Source organism: Asparagus officinalis, chromosome 1, assembly GCF_001876935.1.
Source record: "Asparagus officinalis chromosome 1, Aspof.V1, whole genome shotgun sequence".
NCBI lineage: Eukaryota > Viridiplantae > Streptophyta > Magnoliopsida > Asparagales > Asparagaceae > Asparagus > Asparagus officinalis.
The window spans coordinates 79,470,887-79,495,651 of record NC_033794.1 but is presented as its reverse complement, the minus strand read 5'-3'; the positions used below and the strand labels follow the sequence as shown (position 1 = coordinate 79,495,651).

Below are 24,765 nucleotides of genomic sequence, written 5' to 3'. Positions count from 1 at the left end.
TATACATTATAATATATTATATACTATTATAATATTAATTATTATTATTAAAATAAAAATAATTAACTAATTAATTAATAATATTAATCACTTTATAATAAGAAAATATTTAGCTAAGTACAGGTATTAGGAGGGCATTTATGTCTTTTGGCCAGAAAAAAGAAAGTTCCTTTTAAGTAGTCCAAAATAAGTTGGGAAATCCCAACTTATTTTTCTGCTACTTATAAGTAACATAAGGACTCTTACCAAACATAATGTTGCAAACTTATAAATAAAGAGTTACTTATAAGTAAAAATAAGTAAGTTGCAAAACATGCACTTGAAGAAATCAACTTGTAAACAAATGTTAACCAGTTCTCAAACGCTAGATTTAATTAGTGGCAATATGAACTCATGTGGGGCTCATACTACGCATGATGTAATTCTCAAATCTATTAGTTCAGTCTATGAAGTCCTGTAGCTCTAGGAACATCAGAAGTTAATTCCTCAGTATTCAGAGCCTAGTACAATAAACTATGAAAATCTTCTAATTACGTTAATATGTCAATACAACATTCGCTTGCGCTACATTTTCTCAGGTATTAGCAGCAAGATCGATTATAATTTCACGAAAAACAAATAATTTCATTTGAAAATTGCAAGTTTAAATTTCCATACAGTCAATAAGACACGAACAAATGAAGATAAGTACTCTCAGGAATGAATGAAATTAACTAGTCATACAATTATAATCGTCTCTTCCACAGTGCAGGGGTTACCGCATTTTGTAATGTTGAGTTCTTGAGACTTGACAGCGCCGTCCATTTAGAGAATATTTGAGCAGTATCTCAATATCCCGAGGATTCTTCTTGTTAGGCTCCACCGTCATGCTCCCGACCACGGCTTCTCCTTCACAAACAGTTAGAACATCTTCAAGGTATAGAACTGTTTGCTTCCAGTGAGTACCCCTTGATCTCGGTCCTGCGGAAATGATAAATGTCACTCTCAAAGGTTCCAAATAAACATGCATAAGGACTTTTTAGTTGTTTCAAGGAAGAAGGTAGAGCTATATCACTCCCCATGCATATGAAGGGGGGGAAAAGGGGTTTGATTGCAGACAAACCCTCTGTAGTATTGTAGCAGATAGGCCCCTCAGTGAAATTTTTTTACTCCTTTACCCTCAGAGGAAGAAAAAATTGTTTTTTGACCAACGTACCTCCTGAGGCCAAAAAAGTCAAGAAAAATTCACTCAGGGGTCCACCAGCAATTGGGCAATAGTAAATGGGTCTATCCGCAACAATGGAACTCCAGAGGGTCTATTTGGAATTTGACGATAGTACAAAGGGTCCATCATCAATTACCCAAAAAAAGGATGTCAAAAAGTAACCAGGGGAACTAGCCACTTCCGTCATTTCTGACTTGTGAAATTTTCAACATGATGGGCTTCCCACAGTAAGGACACAAGTGGTTCTATAGTGAGATTTATATTGCAGTGTGAAACATGGATCGTTAACTGCAGTTGCCAGTTACAAGTACAGTTTGCGAGATCTTTGAAGGGAGAATAATTTCATAAAAGAGCCTGTAAGTATTAATACAGAATTATATCCATCATTAATTAGATTATATTTTTCTTTATGGCAGATGTTTGGAGAATGAACCACGTTTAGATAAGGAACTAGATAATCACCTGTAGAAAAGCCCATCAGTTTGTGACATCTAGTAAATGAGACATCAAAGTATGCAACGAGTGCATGTATATAATCATCACGTTCTGCTATAAGTTTGAATGGTGCAGTAAAAGAGGCATCCCCAGGAGTCATTTTCGAGATATCCATCATCTGCACATAGTGTAAGAGAAATCATGATACAATGTTTAAGAGGCATGAAATTAATTACAGGAACAGAAAGAAAGAACGAGGGTATCACCTTCAGTAGCTGGCAATTAGTGACTATTTGATTCTGGTCTACAGTATCAACAAGCGGTTCCATCATAGCCTGTTTTCTGATGCAGCTCATATCAAAGCCGTATACATTATTCCAGACTTAAAAAGAAAAGAAAACAAATAGACAGTCTTAGAAATAAAAGCTTAAAATTCAGTGAAATAATGAAAAATAGTGAAGAACATCTAAAGGAGTTTCTCACACAATTAGGTAATGGATTTGCATCAAGCACACAAACTAATGAAGATAACATAGGAAAATATGCTCACATTCAATCTTGTCATCTTTGTATTCAGCATCTTCAATTGCTGTCAAGTATAAAGAAGCTTTGTCGGGAAAAATAATTCCATCATTAACCTGTACAGAAACAATAGTTAACATTTACGTTGTGCAGTTGTCATAGCACAACTACAGTAGTCATTGATATACATCAGTACATCCAGACCAAATGCAATTAAGTACAATAAAATGTTAACCAGTAATTCCTGTGCCTAAGCATATTAAAGGGAAAAGAATAGACCTTGATGAGAGAATTTCAACTTTGAACACTACTTTCCTGAGGTGTACCATCCGTTCTGGTGTTAGATCTAACATAAGGAATAGAATGAAAACATCACATGCAAGATGTAACACCAGAACACATGATGCACATCAGGAAAGTAGACGTGATGATATGCTGTTTAGTTCTAAGAATTGCACACTAGGAACATAAAGCTTTGTACATATAGTTATTTTTGGCCAAGAGTTCATGGTTCATGCTACAGATTGCCTGTATCCACCTTGCACATAATTACAGCAGTAGATCAGATAAAATGTTTTGATACATAATTAACGATAAAACTTACAGGCTCACAGCAGCATAATTACAATTATACAGATAAACTCAAAGAATACTAAATATGCAAGAATGATGTAGGTTACAGGACACAAAATGATAAAGATTTCAACAAAATCAATAAATATAAATTGGTCATGAGATTAAGAAGGATAATCTCTATAAGGGAGGGCCAAACGATCCTTCAATTTGTACTGAACAATATGAAGCCTAAAATTTTGCTTTAATAAGGCACTCAACGGCATTAAGTTATTGACATTTCTCTTTTTAATTGTACAAATTTCAGCTTCTAAAAGACCAATAAGCAAACTCAACCCCACATCTAAATTAATACTGTATATTAGTATCAGGAGTAATATTTTATCTTCAAAAAGTGTTACTCCGAAAGTGTATAATAGGAGCAGCGGATCAAGGTTTGGCATGTAAAGATTTCCAGATCGATTCATCTCCACTAGCACATTTTCTTTGGGTATTATCATGGATGAAGATGACATATGCAAGTCTCTGCTTACTAACTTTCTTGAGTTTGGAACTGGGAAGCTGAAGAACATTTGCAGATCCTTTTTTTAATTTCTCATAGTCTGCTGTACATAAATTTTGAACATGGTCAGCACGTGTATAGTTAAGAGAGTGATTTGTTCAAAGTCTTGACCCCCCATATGCTGATGCTAAAAGAGCATTTCAAGCTCTGAGAGCAACACTGTAGACATCTCATAGCCAGAGGTATAGGTCCACAAGCTAAACCGACAAATATTTATAAGCAAATTATCGAGCACAAGCCAGACATGATCATGAGCATGAGAGATGAAAATAATAAGTCACTTACTAGCCATTTATCTCGTGCATATAGGACAGTATTGAGCATATTTTCATACAGAAGAAAATAGCCCATCCACTCAGAAATGATGATGTCTACATGGGGTACAGGAAGCTCAATCTCTTCTACTTTTCCCTTTAGGACTGTTATGACTGATAAAATAGAAAGGAAAAGTATAAATCCCTAATATGAAATAAAGTTTACCCTTTAATATTTGTAGAATATGAAATTACCATTAGAAAATCCATTTACTTGAACGATCTCTTTCGCCATATCAGCCATTTGGGAGCATTCAATCTGCAGAACCAAAAAAATTCAATGAGTAAAAGAAGGGAAGTCAAGAGATTCCTATCACCACAAATCAAAAGCAAGTGCACAGCCCATCAATGGAAAAAATAAATGGTTGCCATAATATCCAGTAAATAATCAGCAAGACGTTTGACAGTTAGCTGATGATAATAGATGATAACCCCTTGTCCTACTGAAGAAAAAACAATAAAATTGGATTTAGAAGAGTAAAGGCCTAGAGGCACATGGGACCAGATAAGCAAGAGCAGTAATCTGTAGTACTAAAAAAGGTACAAAAACTATAGTGTATATGCTATTATACTTCTGATTCTCTGAAGTGTGTTAGTCCTCATGAAAACAAGGAAACTAGCAGATAAACTAAATAAGAAATAAGTATGCTGTAGCATCTGTTGCTAGGGGCAGTTCCCCATTCATAGAGTGTGGGTGATTGCTATAAGGAACAACGAGTAACGAATTGTCTAAATTAATTATACTAATACTTTAGAAATTTTTTACCATACAATTGGATGTTGCTTGTAAGATCGATTTTATAAGTAAGGATTTATTTGTATCTTCAAAGAAAGAATAAATTTTTAATGGTTTATATCTTCCATCATGATATCAGAGCAGGTTCTCTGATCGTAGAACATCTCATAAACTATTAATAGTAAGTGTAAATCATAAAGAAAACAGAAATACTTCAGAATTGAAACCATCTCCAACTTAAAAGAGAAAATCACTCACTGCATAGACATGTTTGGCTCCTGCTTTCGCACAGAAAAGAGAAAGAATTCCTGTCCCAGCACCAACATCAAGTACTACTTTGTCCTTCAAGAAGAAGGAATTCTGATAAATAACCTTCTGATATGTCTTTGTCCTCACAATGTCTTTCAACATTTCCTGCAGTATCAATATATCCAGACACTCAGACATCAATTCATGGTTGCTTTGCATTTCATGAGGTCATGACAATAAAAATAAGGTTTATGTTGAAAATATGTTCAAAGTTAGGGAATAATTAACTTCCTATTTTTTAGATAGTTTTTTTGAATAAAAGAGATCCTGATTTGATTTCTTAGCAGTTGTTTTTCTGTTCCTGATTTCAGGGGATGATTTGATTTCTTAGCAGTTGTTTTTCTGTTCCTGATTTCAGGGGATGGAAATCAGCAGTTTGTTTTTTCTGTTCCTGATTTCATGGGATAGAAATCAGGATTTTCTATTTTGTTGGTTTAGTTGTATTAGCTTATAAATAGCCCTTGTAATTCTGTTTCAAGGAAGGAATGAGGAATCCAGGTTTTTATCTCTTAAATTTCACAGTTTAACTACTAAAATTTCTTAATCAAAATAGTTTTATTTATCAAAAAAAAATTTGCAGCTCCAGTTCATGGTTTCCTCTTTAGTAAACTATCATAGAAACTGAAAAGCTCCAGATAAAATATTGGTCAGCTGATTTTACTTATGTCACATCATTGCAAGTAACCCAAATTGTCATATCGAAAGAAAATGTAAAACCATCTCGACTTCAGAAAATGAAAACAAGCTTACATAAATCTGAGGAGCACATGAGTTGTAGAAATAAAATAAAACAAATAAAATGAATCTTAGAAAGGGCACAACAGTGCATGTTTTTCTCATGATCAATAGCATGTGGTAAAAATAACTCCATGCTTACAATCAGAAGCAAAAAAAATGGAAAATGTGGGAAAACAAAAAAAGATTAGGATACCGATAATATATCATAGAGAAAAGATGATGTCAATAATAAAATGATATAAAGATTTTTTTTTCCACTAACACAAACTCCAGAAAAGCTGCAAATGCAAGAAGCAGCGTGCATAATAATATGAGAGGATGTGAAGGAAAGTTGAACAATAACTGATAAATATTAAAAGGTCATATTTGACCTCAATTGTTGTATTTCTAGAACCACAAAGGCTTCATAACTTGACTTGAAAATAAGGATAATCAATCATAAGAGAGCTAAATCTGTATCTTCTATATAAAACTAACTGCTTAATCTATTGAGACCTTTTGTCTATGTCATGGAGATAACTTCAATTTGAATTAGCTTTAAAATAAATACTGAGGTTTAAAATTAAAACCAGATCATACTTCATCTTTATACAGGAATGTAGCTTAAATGTCTATATGCATGAAGAAAATTAATTCCTGGTAATAACTTCAAAGTGGCATTTTAGCTGAAAAACAAAGCAAAAAGGAAACAGATTAATCTGAATAAAAAATCACGAAAAATAAACTACTCCAACGATAAGAATAAGCAGTCATAAATCGTAATATATTTTCATATATCAAAACTAATCAACAGTAACATAATGAACTCTGTTTATGAAGATCATTACAAGCCCCAAGTGATGGGGCCTGCATCACCAAGGTATCCATTATTTATGCCCGTAATAACCAGCATAGCATCGGAGTTTAGTGCACTTACTTCGTGTATGCCTGCAGATCAAATGAGAGAGGGAAAAAACAGATTAAGTTAGCATCAAAGGGTCCAAGACATATGAAGAAGATAAGAAAGATTTGATACAAATTTATACAAGTACACATTTAACATGGAATGCCAACAACAAAAAAATCCTTTATAAACTCTGCAAGGAGAATGTTGAGTCCTATGGAGAGTCCACAATGATCAGAAGTCAATATCCTAACTAGGGGACAGCTAAGGAGCTCCCCGATAAAAAACAGAAAAATAGTTATGATCCTCAAAGCAACAAATCCAAATACCAAAAGTAAAACTAATAGCTTCCATATCACTAAATATCAAAACTCTATGTATCTTGCAACCCTACAAGAAAACATTAACAGAGATCTGCACACACAGAAAGCTAAAACAATTGTGAACCACAACCGCTAAATTTAAGCCCTTATCAATACAAAACAAGAAACCATTTCCCACAAATCCAATAACTCTTTAACAATTTTTTATGCTTTAAAACATGTAAGAGACAAACACTTAGAACTCACAAGCTATTCTTCAACTTTTACTTCCAGTTAGCAAACAGAAATACAGTCGCAAACATAGGACCAAGTCAAAAAAAAAATTGTTTTTCTGGTATTGTTTCCCAAATTGTAAAGCATTTTAAAAATAACACCAAGAGCATCTTTTAAATATGTCCACCACAGGAAGTTGTATCAAATTGGTAAGCCTAGAATAAACTTAACACCTTTAAGATTTCTCATCATACGCCAATCTTGTTTACAAATTAATTTTCAGCAAATACCTATGATGGTCATCTCTCTGAACCCATTAAAACCCAACCCAAAGCCTTCACTTTTCCTCTGTTTTTCCCCCTCTTTCTCTAGTTTTCGCGTTTCTTCGCAATATTTGCTCTTTAATATCGTCTAGTTTCAAAAATATCTGGGTTCGCACAACAGAAGATTTGTGAGGATGAGGGTACAGCGAAAAACTTCGGCAGCGCTAAGTTTATCGAGGTTTAAACCATACAGAGCAAAAGTATATAATAATAACAACCAAAGAGCCACCACCAAGACTCCCATCTCTACACCAGGCACGTACCAAAATGTGAGTAAGAGTCGAAGTAGTAGTCGGCGCTGGTCCTGTCGCTTCCAACTAGGGTTCCCTCCTCGATCGAGTCCTCGACAAGATTCGGGCTTTCCGCCCTCTCGACCTCCATCGCTTCCGCGGTGGTGGTACAAGCGGAGAGGGGTTTCATGATGCTGCTGCTGCTGCTGCTGTCCTCTCGGCGACCCATGGCTGAAGAGAAGAGGAAGAAAGAAATTAAGGAGGGAGCTTTAGGGTTTAGGGTTCTGGGGGCGCCGGTTTAGGGTTCTCGTTTTTTTAATTGAGAGGAGGGACCTGAGATTTCTCGCTGGGTTTTAAATAGGAGGGAGTTGTTTTTAATTTCTTTCCTTTGTTTATTCGGAGATAAATTATAAAAAAAATTATCAATGACGTAAAATATGAGTTTCCCCTTCTATTAGATAATGAGTTGGCCAATGATGTCAACTCATTATCTAATAGGGGGGAACACCTCACTTGTCCCCCTCATTAATCACATATTTTGGATCACTGTAGTAAAACTCTAAATTATATGTACTCGTAAAAAAACGTCAATGAGATTTTTAAAATGAAGGGGAAATCTGAAATATACTAAAATAAACGATCACATTCATTAAGAAGTCTCTTTTAAAAAAATTAATTACTTAGCATATAAAGTAATCTGATTGAACGGGAAGATACTTTAGAGGGGGATACTATTTGGAAAGATATTTTTGATGGGGGGAAGCTCAGAGCATCTCCAACAGCTTCCCCATCTTCTTGGTATTCTAAAATTTGAAGAATTTTGAGCTTTTTTTTTGTCCAATAGATTCCCATCTCATTCCCCAAAATGGGGATAAGAGAGAAAAAATAGAGAGCCTTCCCGAAATCTACAGCATTTTGCAAATATTTGGGGAAGTACTTTTTCACGTTCTTCTAGACTCAACCCACAAAAAACAACTCCATCTCCTCATTATAATAATAAATAATTCACGAGTCACAGGCTGAATGGCCACAATTTTCTACAGTGGTCGCAATCAGTTATGATGTTCATATGCGAGAAGGGCAAAGATGATTATCTTACTGGTGAAGCTGTGATGCCAGATAAAACAGATCCCAAATTCAGGAAGTGGAAGACCGAAAATCATATGGTGATGTCATGGCTCATCAATTCTATGACGAATGAGATCGGAGAAAATTTTCTTTTGTATGGAACCGCAAAGGAAATTTGGGATGCTGCTCGGGAAACCTATTCCAGCTCAGAAAACACCTCTGAGTTGTTTCAAGTTGAAGCTATTCTCCATGACTTTCGCCAAGGAGAACTTTCAGTTACCCAGTATTTTAATACTCTGATCCGTCATTGGCAGCACCTAGACTTGTTTGAAATTCATCTCTGGAAGTGTACTGAGGATGCTGCTTTGATCCGTCATTGGCAGCACCTAGACTTGTTTGAAATTCATCTCTGGAAGTGTACTGAGGATGCTGCTTTATACAGGAAAATTTTAGAACAAAAACGAACTTTCAAATTTCTTCTAGGTCTTAATAAAAACCTAGATGAGGTCAGAGGTCGTGTAATGGGCACAAAACCTCTACCTAGCCTTCGGGAAGCCTTCTCTGAAGTCAGACGTGAAGAGAGCCGCAAGAAAGTGATGATGGGTTCAACTGACGCCACTGCAACAACCCTGGAAGCTTCAGCTCTTGCAGCCCGTGGATCCAACATAGCAGGAAATTATGACAATCGACAAAAAAAGGAGACCATGGTGTGAACATTGTCGAAGACCAGGACATTTCAAAGAAAAGTGTTGGAAACTTCATGGAAAGCCAGCTGATTGGAAGCCATCCTTTCGATCTAATGATAAAGAAAGTCGTGCCCATGTTGCTGCCACCACAGAAGACAGCCCAGCAGCCGAAACTAGTCCATTCAGCAAGGAACAGATGGAACTCCTTCAGAGACTATTTAACCAGGCAACTATTAACTCTTCTACACCAGGTACATGCTTAGTGGCACAGAAACAATCTCCTACGGCCTTTACTATAAACAGTGGAATATCCAGATCATGGATAGTTGATACAGGAGCTTCGGACCACATGACAGGAGATGCCACTAAACAGTGGAATATCCAGATCATGGATAGTTGATACAGGAGCTTCGGACCACATGACAGGAGATGCCACTTTGTTTGATGAGTATAAACCATGCACTGATAACTCCACGGTTCGAATTGCTGATAGGTCCCACTCTAAAGTGGCAGGAACAGGTTTCATTAAACTCACGAATGAATTGTTTCTCTCCTCTGTTCTCCATGTGCCTAATTTGGATTGTAATTTACTGTCAATTAGTAAATTAACCCAAGATCTCAATTGTGTAACTAAATTTTTTCCTAATCTGTGTGAATTTCAGGACTTGGAATCCGGAAAGATGATTGGCAGTGCTGAATTGTGTTCTGGGCTCTATCTTCTCAAAGGCAATCTTCCTTCAACAAGACAAGGTTCAAGGGCAAGTTATGTTCAATCCAATGGTCCATTCTCAAATCAGTTTAATTCTGTTTCAAAATCTATAGTCAATAAGGATAGTGACATTATGTTGTTACACTATCGTCTAGGACATCCCAATTTCATGTACCTTGCAAAGTTGTTTCCAGATTTATTCATTAATAAAAATATGAGTTCCTTACATTGTGAAATCTGCCAACTTGCTAAACACACTCGTACTATTTATTCTCATCTCACATATACACCATCCAGTCCATTCTCATTAATTCACAGTGATGTTTGGGGTCCCTCTCGAATTAACAACATCTCAGGTGGTCGTTGGTTTGTATCCTTCATTGATGATCACACACGTCTTACTTGGGTCTTTCTCATGAAAGAAAAATCAGAAGTTGGTCACATTTTCCAAAATTTTCACATGATGATACAAACTCAGTTCCAGAAAAAAATCCAAGCCTTCAAAACTGATAATGCAAAAGAATACTTTACAAATACCTTGGGAACTTACTTTTTGAGTCAAGGAATTGTCCATATCAATTCTTGCGTTGACACTCCACAACAAAATGGAGTTGCTGAACGAAAGAACAAGCATCTTCTTGAAGTTGCTCGGTGTCTCATGTTTTCATCAAATGTGCCAAAGTCATATTGGGGGGAAGCTGTCTTAACCGCCACTTACCTAATAAACAGAATGCCTTCGCGTGTCTTAAAGTTCCAATCTCCTTATCAAGTCTTTCATCAGTCTTTCCCACACACCAAAATCCTTCATTCTAATCTACCTCCAAAAATCTTTGGGTGTACTGCATTTGTCCATATTTACCCCCAACACCGCAGCAAACTAGACCCAAGGTCTCACAAATGTATATTCCTAGGGTATTCTCCAAGCCAAAAGGGGTATAAATGCTATTCACCAATGACAAGACGGATGTATAACACCATGGATGTAACATTCTTTGAGAACACACCATACTACACCAAACCTGATATCCAGGGGGAGAAATTGAGTGAACATCAGTTTTGGGACTTGTTGGAAACTACTAATCCACCAACTCACTCACCTCAATTTCAAGAATCCATACCATTCGAAAATCCGTCACCTATTGTCATCCTTCCTTCAACTGAAAGTCAATCTCCACCTTCACCAAAATCAACATTTCCACAACTTGCAGTTAAGAACCTTCATGTCTATACTAGAAGGAAGAAAACTGGAGAAGAGATAGAGCATAAAACACATCCACTAAATCAACATTCTGAAGTGAATCCAAGTCCGTCTGAAATTAGCGCAGGTAAGGAAGGTTCTGGTTCTGGTGAATCTGGAAAGGAAGGTCCTGGTTCAGGTGAAGTTGTGAAACCTACTATTGATAATTCTGATATGCCAATTGCCTTGAGGAAGGGTGTCAGGACTTGCACCAATCATCCAATTGCTAATTATGTTTCATATGAATGATTGTCTGCACCATATCGTGTGTTTGTTTCTTCACTTGATAGTATACAGGTGCCTACTACTATTCATGAGGCTCTCAAACATCCTGGGTGGAAAAAGGCTGTTAAGGAAGAAATAGATGCACTTGAAAAGAACGATACATGGGTTCTGACAGATCTCCCACCTGGAAAGAAACCAGTTGGATGCAAATGGATATTCACTACCAAGTATAAGGCAGATGGAAGTGTTGAAAGGTTGAAAGCTCGACTAGTGGCTAAAGGATTCACGCAGTCCTATGGAATTGACTACCAAGAAACTTTTGCACCAGTTGCAAAGCTCAATTCTATTAGAATTCTACTATCACTTGCAGCAAATCAGGACTGGACCTTGCATCAACTGGATATCAAAAATGCCTTCTTAAATGAAGATCTTGAAGAGGAAGTATATATGGAAGTTCCACCGGGCCTAGGCAATTCTCTAACTGACAACAAAGTCTGCAAACTTAAAAAATCTGTGTACGGCCTCAAACAATCTCCTCGTGCTTGGTTTGACAGGTTTGCAAAGTCAGTTATGAGATATGGATACACTCAATGTCAAGCATATCATACTTTATTTATAAAAACATCTCCAGCAAAGAAATCTGCTATCCTGATAGTTTATGTTGACGATATCATTCTTACTGGAGATGATGAAGAGGAGCTACAAAAGTTGAAGGATCACCTTGCAAGAGAATTTGAAATCAAGGATCTAGGTGACCTCAGATACTTCCTTGGAATGGAAGTAGCAAGATCTCGGAAAGGGATTATTGTGTCTCAGAGGAAATACACTCTGGATTTGCTGAAGGAAACTGGAATGCTTGGATGTAAACCAGCAAATACTCCAATGGATCCTTACAAGAAAATTGGGTCAGAGAAAAACAGTGCACCTGTCGATAGGGGGAGATATCAAAGACTTGTGGGACGCCTCATCTATCTCTCTCATACCCGGCCTGATATTGGTTTTTCAGTTAGTGTTGTCAGCCAATTCATGCACAATCCAACAGAGGAACACATGAATGCAGTATATAGAATTCTGAGTTTTCTAAAAATGACACCTGGAAGAGGTCTTTTATTCAAGAAATCAGATAATCGAGACATTGAAGTCTTTTCAGATGCTGATTGGGCTGGAGATATTACTGACAGAAGGTCAACATCAGGGTACTGCTCATACGTTTGGGGGAACTTAGTGACATGGAGAAGCAAGAAACAGTCAGTGGTTTCTAAAAGCAGTGCTGAGGCAGAGTTTAGAGCATTAGCTCTTGGAATCTGTGAGGGAATTTGGATAAAAAGGTTACTTGCTGAGCTTGGAGTAAGTTGTACTTCATCAATTCAGATAATGTGTGACAACCAGGCTACAATCAGTATTACAAAGAACCCGGTACATCATGACCGAACCAAACATATCGAAATTGATCGACACTTCATATCAGAGAAGATCACCAATGCAGTAGTGCAATTGAACTACGTTCCAACTCGACAGCAGATATTCTCACCAAAGCATTACCCAGGACTAACTTTGAGGAGCTAAGTTGCAAGTTGGGTCTATATAACATATACAACCCATCTTGAGGGGGAGTGTTGAAAATATGCTCAAAGTTAAGGAATAATTAACTTCCTATTTTTTAGATAGTTTTTTGAATAAAAGAGATCCTGATTTGATTTCTTAGCAGTTGTTTTTCTGTTCCTGATTTCAGGGGATGGAAATCAGCAGTTTGTTTTTTCTGTTCCTGATTTCATGGGATAGAAATCAGGATTTTCTATTTTGTTGGTTTAGTTGTATTAGCTTATAAATAGCCCTTGTAATTCTGTTTCAAGGGAGGAATGAGGAATTCAGGTTTTTATCTCTTAAATTTCACAGTATATAATAGTGTAGGCTCATCATAGCCATAGGACTTCTTTCCTATACATACGTGAATCACAAGTGAAAGCCTCCAGTCAGTTTCTTTTTTTCGTAACCACCCAAAATCAAAATGAAAAGTTTTTTACATCCAATATCCCTTTAGTTTCATGCATGAAGTTATCCAGGATATCATGTTGAAAACAAATTATAACCTTTCATTTTCTACTACTCATTTGGGAAAGATATGAATATGATTATATTTCACAGCTAAGATATTTACAAGAAAAATGTGCAATTCAGAATTTAAATTTGTAACAAAAAATGGAAATATGTAGGAAATTCACAGTTACCTGGATATGTAGGTTACTCCAGCTTTGCCAATCTTTTTCACTGTTTCAAGAGTAACATTTCCAGATGCCTGTCACTATGGACTTTGTTAGTAAATTGCTTTACATGGAAGCGAATTTAAAACGCAGCAAGGAAAACAAAACTGGCAGGGTCGTTACTATCACATAATAAACTGTTTGGTATGTGATTCAAGTTTCAAACTAATATCAGATTACTGGCTGTTTTTTGTAATTTTGATCTAAGCTTATTTTCACACTGGCTGCATCTTCAAGCAACCAGATCTTAACTGATGAAAAGTCAAAAGGAGGAACATCGGAATGAATTCCTAACATTTCTTCTGTATTCGATGTCAACAATATGTCATATTTGCAGGTGATTGATTGAAAAATGTCACAATGATATATCAAGGTATATAATTAATCCTGTGCTATATCTAACTTATATTGAATTCGAGAGATTAAAAATTTTATTGGAATTGAAAATTTTAGGTAAAATAAGCATCTCTTGCTTCAACATATCAAAGGAAAAAACTTGAACACTTCTGATCTCAAAAAGATAATGTGCACAGCTTGCCAAGGTGTATACAAACATTAGACGTTAATGAATATGAACAGGAAAGTATCAATCACCAGTTTTAACGGCACCATGTGTGATGTTTGACTGATGAAACTCCAAAAGAAAAGCAACATAAATAAGAAAAACCCAATACCTCAGTCTCAAATCTACCATTTATCAAGTCAACTGCTTCCTTTAGCATGGAAATATCCACATCCCCATTGGGCAGAGGTACAACCATATTGTCCAACATTATTCTGGTCAAAGAAGTGTTATTCTGAATAGCGTATTGCAAGACTTCCATCACTTCTTCTAACGTCCTTGTCTCAACCTGTAAAAGGAAATCAAATAAATTATAAGCAATTGAACAGCATTGCTGAAAGGTACATACTGAAACGAACTAAAAAAAAAAGAAGTACAATGAAGGGAAAAAAGGGAAAAGAAAAGAAAAGAGGGGGAAAAAGGAAAACCAGAGAAGATAAGCAATGGATATTATACTTGAGTGGTAACAAGAAAAAGAAAAAAGAAAATTAAGGTAATGAAGAGTAATAGGTAATACTTAACTAGTAACCAGAAAGTTGAGTGCTTAATATTTACTTCAGACATATTTCTTGCTAAGTTGCATGGATACAGGTATGGGTGCGGATGCGGGGGCCGGTGAGGGTACCGGACACAACGAATTTGTAAATGCTAGGGAAATGGGACACTGCTGAAACACGAGCAGAAATCATAGTTCTGAGTTAGATACACAAAGAACAAGCAGTAGTTGTTAAATTAAATATGGGTTGAAACAAATCCGACGCTTGTCCGACAAGCTTCAGAAGTGGATGTGAAATGCATAATATATGTTCAAGAAGTGTATGACAGAGTGTTTTAAATTAAAGTATGTATTGCATAATTAAACACGCGTCTGAATAAATGTATTCATATATTTAATGAGTGTCTAAGAAGTATGGTGAACGGTTCCCTAACGTGTCGGGTATGGGTATAGGTTCATGGTGTAACTTGGATGTTATAAAAGTAAGCATTCGAGTATAATTGTAGAATCTAAGATCAATTAATGTGAGTTTATTAGAATCATTACCTATCATGGTTTGATATCATAGTTTGTATGTAGTAAAAGATTAAAGCAATCTGACAACTAATTGAAGAATTCTTGAGCTCTTTTCATGACCTAAATAAAAATTAACCGGTAAATATTACAACCCATGGTCAAAATATGCATGTTAATTAAATTAGGCGACTATACCTCGACAGCCATATGAAGGCCCTTTTCCTCCAAATATTGGTCTACTGATTTGATAGCATTTGTGACACCTCCAGCAATTGAGATATGATTGTCTTTTATCATGACCATATCAAACAAACCCATCCTATGATTCTTTCCACCGCCAATTAGTACCTGTCAGGGAAGACAGTTCTAGTGACTACTAGAAACAAAAGAAAGTACAAAATAATGAGAAACGATAAATACCGCCCACTTGTCCACCAAACGTAGACCTGGAGCTGTCTTTCTCGTCTCTAAAATGCATGCAGGATGTGCAGCCTCTGCCATAGCCTGTAGAAGAAAAGAGAGACTGTTAGCTATAATCCAGGATTTTTGTCAATTTTTACTTCTTGTCGAAAGACTCAATTTAATATGGGAATGACAAAATTTGTGATTTTCATAAGCTATAACCTTGGCCAATGATGTCAACTCATTATCTAATAGGGGGGAACACCTCACTTGTCCCCCTCATTAATCACATATTTTGGATCACTGTAGTAAAACTCTAAATTATATGTACTCGTAAAAAAACGTCAATGAGATTTTTAAAATGAAGGGGAAATCTGAAATATACTAAAATAAACGATCACATTCATTAAGAAGTCTCTTTTAAAAAAATTAATTACTTAGCATATAAAGTAATCTGATTGAACGGGAAGATACTTTAGAGGGGGATACTATTTGGAAAGATATTTTTGATGGGGGGAAGCTCAGAGCATCTCCAACAGCTTCCCCATCTTCTTGGTATTCTAAAATTTGAAGAATTTTGAGCTTTTTTTTTGTCCAATAGATTCCCATCTCATTCCCCAAAATGGGGATAAGAGAGAAAAAATAGAGAGCCTTCCCGAAATCTACAGCATTTTGCAAATATTTGGGGAAGTACTTTTTCACGTTCTTCTAGACTCAACCCACAAAAAACAACTCCATCTCCTCATTATAATAATAAATAATTTGGTCAAAATGGGAATTCTTCAAAATAATAAATAATTTATTATTTATTAGTCAAAGATGCAGAATATTTTTATTATTGTAATAAATGCATGATTCTTCAAAATGGGGAAGCTGTTGGAGTTGGAGCAAAAATAATTTGGAGAATATGACATTTGATTCCCCATTTTGAAGAAATTTTTGGGGAAGCTGTTGGAGATGCTCTCATAGTCATAATAGGTGGAGAGCAAAATACTTGGCCGGCGGAAATCTCTTCTTAGTTCTTCCCCATAAAACCCATCATACTGTATTGTTTACAATAAAAACTCTTCTCGTCTCTATATAAACACAAGCTTATTGCTTTTCTATTTTAAATTGGCTTTTATTAGCTCTCTCCACAATTATTTATTGAAATAACACAAAATGACAATATTTTTAATAGTTTAGATGAATGCAATTTCAAGTTAAATACATCTTAAATAATAATTATTGGAACGTTGTCCTACTTTTAATCATACTCTCTTTAAAATCACGAGTTCATGAAAATCTTTCAATGGTCAATATTACCATTTTTATTATTTTAAATATTTTATTTATATCTTAATCTATCCTAATCATAATTACATCATATCATAATCATACGTGAACTATCTATAGCTTAACAATTTAAAACATAATATTAATAAAATATATAAAACATCTTTATGGTATTAGTTTGTTAAAATAAAAAAATTATACGTAGCTAACATACTATAATACATGAAGTATTGCAAAAAAATCCTCAAAAGTTTTAAAATTGCACAAAATATCCTGAAAAATTTTAAATTATAAAAACCATCGTGATGTCTCAAAACTTAAAATAAAAAATAAGAAATCAATAAATTAACAGCAGTTTGTGAAGAATTTAAAATTTACAGTTAGCACCTCAATGTCTCAAAAATTATAGAAACGCCTTCAAAAATTCACAAACAAGCACCCTGAAATTTTAAAATTTCAAAACTTATAAACAACATAGATGAATTCACGGGATTACCATGATGCACCCAAAAATTTCTAACATTTCAAAACTTAAAACAACAAACATGAAATAAAGAATTAATAGTTTTCTCTGAAGAATTTAAAATTTTTAATTAACACCTCAATATCTCAAAAATTATAGAAACACTCTCAAAAGTTTAAATTATAAAAAATCACCCTAAAATTCCAAAATTTTAAAAATTCGAGACAACAAAAGATAACTTCAAGATATTACCCTCAGGTACCTAAAAATTTAAAATATACTAAAATTAACCTCAAAGTGACAAAAATTATAAAAAAACTCCTTCAAAATTAAAAAATTGTAAAAAAACTCTAAATTTTTAAAATTTATAACAAGTACACATCAAATCTGGAAACTATTAGTAAACCGCTAAATTTAAAATTTTCTAAAATTAATCTATAGTTTTAATAATTACAAAAAACACCCTCAAAATTTTAGAGTTGTATGAAGTATCATGACACATTTAAAAAAATTACCACCAACACATGAAACATAGAAGTTACAACTACCAAACTTAAAAGAATTTTTTTAAAAAAAACACTCCTAAAGTTTTAAAAACTACAAGTCACACACTCAAAGTTCAAAACTATTAAAAAAGGGGCTAAAATTTTAAAACTTGACAAAGAAAAATGTAATTGTTTGGTATTTTTTTCATTAAGATGCGTGTGTGTAATTTTCAATTTAGGGTTTATTATCCCTTTTTAGCATCTAAAAATAGTATAAGTCGATATTGGCAAACAAAAGCAATAATAATTAATTAAAAACATCCGGCTAAGGAATAAAAAATTAAAAAATATTATAGCTTAAACCTATCGTTACTATATAAATTAAAGTAACTGCATATAATTTTAGTAATAGGTTGAAGCAACAAAAATACATTAGTAACATTAATTGATAAATATTTAAATCCATAAAATGATAAAATACTATAATATAATAGCTTAGCATTAATTAATTATAATTTAGAAACATTAATTTTTAATTTTAATAATATTTATAGGGTAAAAGAATACAAGGAAATGTATATAGAGAAACTATCAGAATGTTCAGAGATACCTTTCAAAAAATTTAAGCTATTTTTATTGCAAATGAGAAAGTAATGGAAACAAATTTAAAATTCAGAAAATAGCCATAAATCACTTGAATTAGCATTAACATAAAGCATATCTATTAAAGAAGCACCGACTGAGTTGCGTTAAATCACTTGAATTAGCATTAACATAAAGCATATCTATTAAAGAAGCACCGACTGAGTTGCGTTAAAAAATAATTTAACAGCATATCTATTAAAGAAGCACCGACTGAGTTGCGTTAAAAAATAATTTAACAACTTTATCCCAATCAAAGAATAATTCTCCATAGAAGATATAAAAAAATTAGTAAGTATTCATAAATTTCATATTTTGTTCTTCAAATACTAAAAAAATTAAATATTAATATTACAATTTAAGGCAAATTAGTAATAAAAAATGCAAGTATTTAGCTTAGATTTTTGTGAAAAATGAGAGGGATAGAGAAAATGTAATATTATTGACATAATATAAACTCTTATGGATGTATATCAGAAGAATTCATTGTAGAAAAAAAGTGATAGCTTCTAATCTTATTTAAGTAATAAATTAGAATCACAAACAATTTCATAAATATGAAATTAACATTTATTCTCATTGAAATAAAAAAAATCAAAGTCTATATTTTAAGCAGTTTGTGTTGAACATCGGAAATATATTTAACTTCTTTGTAAAGTTAAACAAGAAGATAAAAAGATTAATGAGCCCAAAAAAGATAACAGTATAAAAATATAATTCCAACTTGATATCACAATTGATGTAGATGATGAAGACACGAGAATTGCCAGGGAAAAAGAAAATTGTGAAGAAGGATATATTGATCTTAGCTCAATAAAAAATAAAACAGAAGGAATAAAAGACAATATTTTCTAAATATATTATAAAATAATTTAATTATTTTGAGTGAAATTAGGAATCTTTAGAATGGAGTTTCATGAAATTTTTTAATATTTTTATATGCTTATGTGGATGCTTTAATCATATAAAAGTATAATAGAGTTAATATTAATCTTTAATTTCTAATTTTTATGAAGTCTATCAATGATTAGAAACAAACTTCATATTTCTATTATATCGTTATAGCATACTTTTAGTTAATCATTTTACCTTATTAGTTTTAAATATTCACCTAACACTATTTTAATATTTTCATTTTTGCAACACTGTACTTTCTCAAGTAAAGTTTGGTTTGATATCGGTCAAAATAATATGAAAATTCAAATTGGCTTCAAATTATATTTGTTTTTTGTCAATTCAAATATCAACATGAAAATTTAAATTGGGTGTAGACCATGTAAACAAACATAAAAAAATCGTGATATAAAAGTTTAGAGACAAAAGTGAGCATAAACTATTAAATAAAGTGGAACTGATGAACAAATTTTACTTAGAAAATAAGCCAGAAATACTTAGTCATGGTATTTAACCATGTGCATTGCACGTGTGTAAAATCTAGTACGGTTAAAATTGGTACTCTGAAAAAATTAGAGGGATTAACCTCCTTAACTCTTCCTTGTTTGTCAAATACAAAAAAATTAATCCTTCATGTTAACTATCTAATCCAAATGGAATTACGTACATTACTTTTAGCTCTTTATGCATGGGTTAACAAAGCTAATCCTTCTACTTAACCCTCCTTTCTTAACCTCTTGCTAAACGGTGATCAATAAATATAGATGGAATTTCCTCCGTTCAAATTCTGGTAGTTACCTACTCCAATAGCTTGCTTAGCTTGCGCGTGAGCTATTATTCTCCAACAGTTTGACATTTCTAGAAACTTGAAAATATCTTCAATAATATGACCCGATGGACCTTCAACGTTTTCGCTTTGTAATCTTGCAGTTAGTTGAACATAATCTGTCTCTATGACTCTATGTCAAGGGGATCAAAGCGAGCGTCAATAGCTGCACCAAACTCAACGTAAGGCTAAACATCTCTTTTTGCCAGTGCATCCTGGGTTGGAAAAACAAAGGAGAAGAGAAATAGCCGCAAGTACTACCTCGCCTCTTGAGTTTCTCATCACCATCCCTCCACCTGCTTTTTTCTTTTTTCCTTCTTCGTTTTATCGATGGCACAGTCATTATTCGTCTTTAACCAAGCTTCATTCTGTGGTGGTGACCAAAACTGATGTTGGTTAGTGCTGAGGAGCTTGTACGACAATACGTTGAGCACTTCTAAAAGTCGTTAGCAAGCCAGTCGCCATCGAAGCTGCTAGCTGTTGTAGGATCCCTTCTAGTCCCAGCAAAAAACTAGCTCGTTTCTATATTTCTATATCTCTAGCACGTAACCATCAATTTTAAGACTTCAACTCCCCTTCTTGTATATCAAACATATGCCCTCCACTAATCCAGCCAAAAACCCACATTCCTCTTTTATGATACTAGTATAGCGCACGTGCATAGCACGTGGACATATTTATATATAAAATGGGATAGTTGTATGTGTGATATTTAAATTTCCTTATTTATGTTCATAATATTTATTTGTGTATGTTATGTTACGATAAATGGAAAAAACTATATTCATTGATGTCGCTAAATAAAATGAAATCATAAAAAAAAAGTACATCCACATAAACATCACAATACCAAATGCAATAATACCGAGCCCGATGAAACATAGTTCTCTTGCATGAAGAATAAGAAAATAAATTTAGTATTTAAACTTTTATGGTAGAGATTTAATTCACCTAACATAAAATAAATCAGGAATTAAATCATGATATATTCTTTACTACTAACACTACTACAATTAGCTTTATTAGCAACACCACTTTAATTAAGTGTTTCAAGTGGACCCTAATTGAAATGATTATGATAATAGCATCTTATTTGAAACGGGCCCATCTAGAACCTTAAATAATTTAATTAAAAATGAAGATATTTCTATAAAGCAAAAATTAAGATATTTCTATAAAGCACGGGAAGGGAAAAAATCGGGCACCTATATCTGCTTCGGAGGGATAGTGTTCATGCCAAAAAAAATCGATCGTGCCTCTTAATTTTTCAACCACCAAAAATTGTTCCCTCCACGGAAAAATCTTCCCTCTGATCTCTACCACCCCGCTTCAAGAAATTAGGAAATAAAGGGGAAATCATAACAATCAGGTCTACATAGTCTCTGCTCCCACTTGCTCATGTAGGTAGAATCACCTCTTCTTCTATTTCTAAATCACTCATCACAAATCTTTCCTACTCTTTGACATCTGGCATCTCTCTGTAGTAGTGTAGAACTAGATCTGGTTTTTATTTTTATTTTTATTTTGTGCTTATTGGTCAAGATAGAAGCTTTTGAACTGTTTTCCCTATGGGGAAAAGTCATTAAGTTGATGCATGGACTCTATTTGGGAATTTATTTTTTTGATCTTGTTTAAAGATTGAATTTTGGTGTCTTAGATCTTTAAGGAGTTTGTTGTTGATGATGGATTTGTAAAAATTAGATATTTTTTTCATATTAATTGTTGTATGTATTCTTTGTTCTTTAACTTGTCTTTCAAATTGATGGATTTGGTCCTTAAATTTGTGGATACCAGAGTTTTTTAAATTGTCTTTCAGATTAATTATTGTATGTATTCTTTGGTTTCAAATTGATGGATTTGGTCCTTAAATTTGTGGATACCAGAGTTCTTTAACTTGTCTTTCAAATTGATGGATTTGGTCCTTAAATTTGTTACTTGTCTTAGATTTTGTGAGTAACAAATTGTATGTATTCTTTGGTTTCGTCCAATTTGTTACTGTTTACTATTTAGTATGTTCTATGCTAACAATAATTCACTTTCAGAATAGTGGGTTTTTTTAATGCCAGTCAATTGTATCATCAAAATTAGTGCCAAATTATATTAGGCGTGTTGCGCGCCGTACGGAAGCGTGTTCGACAACCAAACTAGTCGGTAAGCGATGAGAGAGGAGAACTAAACCAAATACGAGTGCAATCCATGAAAATACCGTACAAATCAAACCAAACACAGAGATTTATGTGGTTCGACAATTGCATGCATCCACGAGGAGAGGACGGGGAGATTTACTATATGGAGGAGAAATACAACAGGTTACAACTCACAAAATCACTCAAATATAACTCTAACCAAATCTCTCAACTCCCTCAATATCTCACTCTTTTTTTTTGGTCAATGAAAATTTTTTATTCATTTCCCAATTTGTAAAGTTTGTATACACATCAAGTCTCACTAGGTTTTCTAGTGAGAAACAAGAATTCCAACATATCTATGTTAGATTACAATCCTCCTATCTTTTCCTTTACATAATCAGGTATATCTTCATTATGTACCTTAGTTAAGATTGAGATTTTCACCTTCCTAATCAGTTGGACTGGAGTTTGATGTTTCCCTTAAAAAATCCTCAAATTCCTTTCCTTCCAAATCCAATAGACAGTTGCCGAAAGAGCCATTCTTTTTTGCTTTCTTCATATATCTCTTCCCTTTCAGTTCAGCACTATACCAGTTCACTACTTGAGCCCAGTTGCATGACCTCCTCGAGTAACATAACCACTCCATAATTCCATTTCAGATAGCTGCTGAGTATTGGCACTCAAAAAACAAATGTTTACATGTTTCTTGTTGAGATGCACACAGGGTGCATAGGCTTTCAGTTATCATTCCCATCTTGTATAGTCTCTCCTTAGTTAGCAGTCTTGAGCGGATGGCTAGCCATAGGATTATTGAGTGTTTAGGGTAGTGCAGCCCCCCCCCCCCAGATTGAGTCTGACATTGTATCATTAGGAGTTGTCGAGTGAGTCAGGGCTTTATATATCTCATATATTTGTATTTTCCCATTATCATAGCATTCTTTCATAACTCTCTGCAGATTGTTTCTATCACCAAATTTATTGAGAGCCAAGTCTCTAACCTTGAGTAATTGTCTCCACATCCAAGAATCAGTTCTTCTTGCTTGAATTTGCCATATATCCACTTGGTGTATGTAGTTTTCATGCACCCATTTAATCCATAATATATCTTTTTTTGTATGAATCATCCATAGTAGTTTTCATGCACCCATTTAATCCATAATATATCTTTTTTTGTATGAATCATCCATAGTAGTTTCATTACAGCTGCATAATTCCATGTTTTTGCACTGTATAACCCCAGACCACCCATTTTCCTGTCTGTGCATACATCTCTCCAAGATACCAGATGCATCTTGCAATTCCATAAGAAATCAGAGCATAACTTGTCTATTTTCTGCAAAACTCTTATGGGTAGAATGTAACTCTTATGGGTAGAATGTAACTACTTGTCCAATATCTCACTCTTAAAGTGCTCAAAAGACTCACAATTCTGTGGTTTAAATGCTCTCTCTAAACCCTAGAAACGTGTGTTTTTATTTATATCAAGACTCAATCCAAAACAGACCAGGAAAACAAAAACATGCCCATAACTGCTTGTCGGTCGACGGCACACATGTGACCGGTCAACCGTCCAGAGAGGTGAAAAATCAGCCCTGTAACGTGCATGTTTTCGGTCGACCGACCATACCCGTTCGGTCGACCGACCATACCCGTTCGGTCGACCGACCATACCCATTCGGTCGACCGACCAGAGACGGGTTTCAAATCCTGTAATTCAGCAATCTGTCGGTTGACCGGGCCTATGCTGTCGATCAACCGACTCGAGGGATTTCTTGTACTCGTGTGTTTGCACGATTTTCTCATGATTTTCTCAAATCCTTCGCCATTTTCTAGAATTCTCCACCTCGACGAAGTGTTCCCAAAACTGAGCCGACACCAACATGAGCACCAATGCGTCATCTCGCCAAATACGACTACACCCATGTAGTTGCCTACGTACCCCCTCTCCCAAGGGATCAAGCCGCCCGTAATTCATCCAAATAGCCATAAATGACCTCAACAATCACGAATTTGTAATAAGTTTCTACAATGATCGAACTTGTTACTCGGAACCACCTTTGTGAGCATATCCACTGGATTGTCTTTTATGCAGACATTCACGAGCTCCACATCCCCATCTTCAAGAACATCTCGAACGAAGTGATAACGAACATTGATATGCTTTATCCTCACATGAAAGACCTGATTCTTCACTAAATAAATAGCACTCATGCTATCACAATAAATGGTGATGGATCGTTGTGAAACACCAAGATCCTCCAAAAGTCCTTGGAACCAAATCGCCTCCTTAAAAGCCTCCGTAATCACTGTATACTCTGCCTCCCTCGTTGACAAAGCCACAATAGACTATAAGGTGCATCTCTAACACACCGGCGCTCGAGTCAAAGTGAACACATACCCCGTAGTTGACCGGCGTTTATCCAAATCTCCAGCGTACTCTGAATCTACGTATCTAATACATAGCTATCCACCACTAGTGTCCTGCTCAAAAACCAAACCAACGTTGAGACTACCTCGAATGTAC

General features: G+C 34.6%; 2 protein-coding genes across 2 annotated transcripts; both read right to left on the bottom strand.

The window, feature by feature from the left end:
- On the bottom strand, positions 582 to 7,700 carry LOC109826536 (probable protein arginine N-methyltransferase 1). The gene is made up of 9 exons (XM_020393570.1): positions 7,399 to 7,700; positions 6,310 to 6,320; positions 4,605 to 4,760; positions 3,806 to 3,869; positions 3,582 to 3,724; positions 2,190 to 2,277; positions 1,906 to 2,021; positions 1,667 to 1,817; positions 582 to 960 (listed from the first exon to the last, which is right to left on the bottom strand). Exons 1-9 carry the CDS (start codon positions 7,592 to 7,594, stop codon positions 755 to 757), a joined length of 1,131 nt encoding a protein of 376 aa, XP_020249159.1. The 5' UTR covers positions 7,595 to 7,700; the 3' UTR covers positions 582 to 754.
- Positions 13,423 to 24,452, bottom strand: LOC109836337 (nicotinate-nucleotide pyrophosphorylase [carboxylating], chloroplastic-like). Its single transcript, XM_020404202.1, has 6 exons — positions 24,287 to 24,452; positions 15,546 to 15,655; positions 15,321 to 15,473; positions 14,226 to 14,402; positions 13,519 to 13,586; positions 13,423 to 13,435 (listed from the first exon to the last, which is right to left on the bottom strand). The coding sequence occupies exons 1-6, from the start codon at positions 24,450 to 24,452 to the stop codon at positions 13,423 to 13,425; spliced, it is 687 nt and encodes a 228-aa protein (XP_020259791.1).

What these genes read in the sequence shown, in the direction of transcription:
- LOC109826536 (XM_020393570.1), bottom strand. Translation starts at nt 7,594, where the DNA reads ATGGGTCGCCGAGAGGACAGCAGCAGCAGCAGCAGCATCATGAAACCC. An exon ending in AGTAAATGGATTTTCTAATG is followed by an intron (nt 3,725 to 3,805) that starts GTAATTTCATAT and finishes CTATTTTATCAG; the next exon opens with TCATAACAGTCCTAAAGGGA. An exon ending in CTAATTGCCAGCTACTGAAG is followed by an intron (nt 1,818 to 1,905) that starts GTGATACCCTCG and finishes CACTATGTGCAG; the next exon opens with ATGATGGATATCTCGAAAAT.
- LOC109836337 (XM_020404202.1), bottom strand. Translation starts at nt 24,452, where the DNA reads ATGAGTGCTATTTATTTAGTGAAGAATCAGGTCTTTCATGTGAGGATA. An exon ending in GCTCACAAAGGTGGTTCCGA is followed by an intron (nt 15,656 to 24,286) that starts GTAACAAGTTCG and finishes CCTGGATTATAG; the next exon opens with CTAACAGTCTCTCTTTTCTT. An exon ending in ATGGTAGATTTGAGACTGAG is followed by an intron (nt 13,587 to 14,225) that starts GTATTGGGTTTT and finishes CCATAGTGACAG; the next exon opens with GCATCTGGAAATGTTACTCT.